Genomic DNA, 4,502 nt, shown 5'->3' with positions numbered 1-4,502 from the left:
CGATAGAGGGAGGGTCAGACATTCGTTGGCCAACGACGTACCAGAAGACCCCGCCGCAAGGCTCTAGCGATGACGGGTATTCTCGGTACCACAATCGGTACGGTCATCGTACCAATGAATGTGGTCATCTTAAGGACGAGCTAGAGAGATTAGCCCGACAGAGTCGAATAGATCAGTTCGTCAAAATACAGGCGGAGGGCCATGCTGCCAGTAGGCATGTCCCGCAACCCCGCGCCTCGGTGGAGCCGAGAAACCGCATTAGAATGATAATGGGAGGGCCAACGGATGGGGACTCTCACAGGGCGAGGAAAAAATATGTCCGATCGGGAAAAACGGCCTTCACGGGGAAATGGATCCACCAAGTACGGGAATGCTCGCCAACCATTTCGTTCGGAGAAGAAGACAAGCTAGGGGTAGTTCGCCGACCTAGCGACGCTTTGGTGATAACCGCGCACCTAGCGGGATACGAGGTATCCAGGGTTTTTGTCGACAATGGTAGCTCGGTGGATATCCTGTATAAAGAATGTCTAGACCAGATGCGTCTAGGAGAGTTAAATGTTAGCCCGGTAAAAACGCTGGTCTATGGGTTTTCGGGCGAGGAAGAGGTAGCCATTGGCGAGGTGTCTTTACAGATAACTTTGGGAACATCGCCTTTGACGCAAACCCACACTATACGCTTCCTAGTAATGGACACCCCATCAACGTACAATGTGATATTGGGAAGGCCGACCTTGAACAAATTTGAGGCTATCCCGTCAACAGTTCATATGAAGTTGAAGTTTCCCGTGGGAAGGGAGGTAGGCGAGGTAAGAGGGGACCAGGAGGACTCCCGGCGTTGCTATGCAGACGGAGGACGAGTAGCTAGCAGAAAGCGGGGAGAGGTTCACTCATTGCGGGAAATACAAAGGACGGTCGACACTGATAATAAGAAACCCCGAGTAACTCCGACTGAGGAATTGCTAACGATAGAGTTACGACCACAAATGCCGGGATGTACCACTCGGATCGGTAGCGAAATGAGTGGGGAGGTACGTCGGGAGTTAACAGCATTTCTACAGGAGAATCATGATGTGTTCTCGTGGGGCCCGGAGGACTTGAGGGGCATCAATCCCAAGTTTGTCCAGCATCGGCTGAATATTCGGACCGACGCCCGGCCAGTAAATCAGAAGAGGCGACATTTCGGAGCGGAAAAGGACGCGATAATCGTTGCTGAAGTAGAACGGCTTCTACAGGCGGGACACATCAGAGAGATCCAATTTCCTAATTGGTTGTCCAATGCCGTGCTGGTAAAAAAAGCAGAAGGAATGTGGCGAATGTGCATCGATTTCCGAGATATTAATAAAGCTTGCCCCAAAGATCATTATCCTTTGCCAAGGATTGATCTACTGGTAGATTCCACGGCGGGGTATGAGTTACTCAGCATGATGGATGCTTCGCAGGGGTATCATCAGATCACGCTCCATCCGGATGATCATAAAAATGTCAGTTTCATTACGGCTGCGGGCACATATTGTTATATCGTTATGCCATTTGGGTTAAAGAATGCTGGGGCGACGTATCAACGGCTGGTGGATACCATGTTTCGTAATCAGCTGGGGAGAAATATGGAGGTATATGTTGACGACATGTTGGTCAAGAGTAGAGAAGCAAAGACCCATGTCGAGGACCTGAGGGAGACTCTTGCAAAGTTACGGAAGTACGGAATGAAGCTCAATCCGGCGAAATGCTCTTTTGGGGTGCGGGCAGGCAAATTTCTGGGGTATATGGTGACCGAGCGGGGTATCGAGGTGAATCCAGAGAAGGTGCAAGCTGTGCTGGGTATGAAGTCCCCGAGAACGGTTAAGGAGGTTCAAGTCCTAACAGGAAGAATGGCGGCATTGGGGAGATTTATCTCGGGTTCAGCAGCGAGAAGCTTACCCTTCTTTGAAGTATTAAAAAAGAATAAAGCTTTCATATGGACGGCGGAGTGTCAGCTCACATTTGATCAATTAAAGGCGTACCTCGCCCAAGTCCCCCTTCTCGCGAAACCAATAAAGCACGAATCTCTTATTCTATATGTCACGGCAGGGCAAGGGGTTGTCAGCTCGGTATTGGTACGAGAGGACCAGCAGAAGCACTTCCCGGTCTACTTCGTCAGTAAAGTCTTACAGGGCGCGGAACAAAGGTACTCCGATATTGAGAAGATTGCCTACCTAGTAATGATATCAGCCCGAAAGTTAAAACCTTATTTATTGTGGCATACCATCATAGTAAGAACTAATCACCCTCTGAAGCAGATATTGAGCAATCCCGAGGTATCGGGTAGAATGGTAAAGTGGGCTATAGAATTGGGTCAATATGATGTGGAGTTCCAGCCTCGTGTCTCTATTAAAGGGCAAGTGTTGGCGGATTTCATTCAAGAAACTACGCCGGGGTGTGGCAAGGAAGAGCTCGAGGTGTGGAGGGCTCACGTGGACGGTTCATCCACTGTAGGGGGTTACGGGGTAGGTATTTTGTTGGCCGATGCACAAGGCGAAGTGTCCGAATACGCAGTGAGGTTGGCGTTTCGGGCATCCAACAATGAGGTGGAGTATGAAGCGATCAAAGAAGGGCTCAGGCTTGCCCAGGTTAGGGGGGGCGAGGTTCATCAAAGTGTTTTCCGACTCCCAATTAGTTGTGCAGCAGATCAATGGGGTTTTCGACGTAAAGGATGATCGAATGGGCCGATATGGGGCTCAGATATCCGAGCTTATGGCTCAATTTGACCATTGCGAGGTAACCCAAATTCCTCGGGAGGAGAATCGCCGGGCGGATTTCTTGGCAAGGATGGCCAGTTCGGCGGCGGGGGCAGTAGAGCGACATATATCGTTAAAAGTAGAGCCGAAAAGCGGCGGTAAGGCCGAGGTCTTGAGCATAGCCGTAAAAGAAGATTGGAGGCTGCCGTTACTAGCATGTCTGCGGGGTGAAAAAATGGCCAGTAAGAAAGAGCAGGACAAAGTAACTGCACGTGCACGCTACTTTGTAGAGATTGGGGCGGAGTTGTATAAAAGATCATTCGTCTCAGACCCGTTGAAATGCCTCGGCGAAGACGAGGTTGAGTACGCCATGAAAGAGATGCATGAGGGGTGTTGCGGCAATCACACCGGTGCCAAGAGCTTGGCTAAGCGACTTTTGCAATCAGGATATTTTTGGCCATCAATGAAAAAAGATTCGGGGGAATTTGTTAAACGTTGCTCCAAGTGTCAGGAGCATGCTCCGCTGATCCATGTGCCGGCGGAGGAGCTGGGTATCATGACGTCACCCTGCCCTTTTTCTCAGTGGGGGATTGACATCGTCGGTCCTTTTCCGGTGGCTTCCGGCCGACGTAAGTTCTTAATTGTGGCGGTAGATTATTTTTCAAAGTGGGCTGAGGCTGAGCCGGTTACCTCGATCACAGAAGCTAGTGTTTTGAACTTTCTTTGGGAGAATATTTGCTGCCGATATGGGATTCCTCGCATACTCATCTCGGACAATGGAACACAATTTAACGGCTCCAGAGTGCGAGCCTGGTGTGTCAAGATGGGAGTCCAGCAACGTTTTTGTTCGGTAGCACACCCACAAGCTAATGGACAGGTGGAGGTGACAAACCGGATTATAGTGTCCGGGATAAAAAAGAGGTTGGAAGAGGCCAAAGGGGCCTGGACGGAAGAGCTTGCATCAGCATTGTGGGCATATCGGACTACCTTTAAGTAAGCTACATGGGAGTCTCCGTTCTCGCTCATATACGGAATGGAAGCGGTATTACCTATCGAAGTACGGATACCCAGTCGAAGGACCCAATCCTTCAGCATCGAGCAGAATGAGCCCTTAATAAGGGAAAGTTTGGATATGATCATGGAAACGAGAGAGGTAGCAGCGGGACGCATGGAAAGAGAGAAAGCGGCAATGAAGGCGAAGTATGACAAGAGAGTTCGCGGACGTAGGTTCGAAGTGGGCGATATGGTGTTACGACGGGCTGATGCCCTAAAGATGCGAGGTAAGCTCGAGGCAAATTGGGAAGGACCTTACAAGGCAACACAGCGATTAAATGGGGGTGCGTATTGGATTGAAGACAAGCACGGTAAAAAGTTACCTCGACCATGGAATGTTTGTCACTTGAAGAAATTCTATTCTTAAAATGCGGTTGTTCGCAAGATCTATAAATTTTGTAAAAAGGTATATGTACCTTTATTTTTGTCTCGGTACAATATACCTCATCTCTTTTTGATAATGGAGTATATGAATATATGCATTTTGTGGAAAACATGCGTTTATGCCGAGGTGAACGAAGTATCACGTGACACAATATAATGAGTGTATATCGGAATGATTACACTGGAATAAGACAAGGTCAGTATTGACCTCGCATCTGAGACAATGAGTGTATATCGGAATGATTACACTGGAATAAGACAAGGTCAGTATTGACCTCGCATCTGAGAGAATGAGTGTATATCAGAATGATTACACTGGAATAAGACAAGGCCAGTATTGACCTCGCATCC

At 48.8% G+C, this 4,502-nt stretch overlaps 1 protein-coding gene across 1 annotated transcript; it reads left to right on the top strand.

Annotated features, from left to right (window-relative positions):
• The first annotated feature begins 3,747 nt into the window (after positions 1 to 3,747).
• On the top strand, positions 3,748 to 4,134 carry LOC148767538 (uncharacterized). The gene has a single exon (XM_088824659.1). The coding sequence runs from the start codon at positions 3,748 to 3,750 to the stop codon at positions 4,132 to 4,134; it is 387 nt and encodes a 128-aa protein (XP_088680785.1).
• Positions 4,135 to 4,502: the final 368 nt, after the last annotated feature.

Source organism: Erythranthe guttata, chromosome 10 (assembly GCF_056151865.1).
Source record: "Erythranthe guttata isolate IM_541 chromosome 10, IM_541, whole genome shotgun sequence".
NCBI classification, from domain to species: domain Eukaryota; kingdom Viridiplantae; phylum Streptophyta; class Magnoliopsida; order Lamiales; family Phrymaceae; genus Erythranthe; species Erythranthe guttata.
Note: the sequence above shows the minus strand (reverse complement) of the source record. Positions and strands in the feature narration are given on the sequence as shown.

Excerpts from the sequence above, each read along its gene's own strand:
- LOC148767538 (XM_088824659.1), top strand. The coding sequence starts at position 3,748 with ATGGAAGCGGTATTACCTATCGAAGTACGGATACCCAGTCGAAGGACC.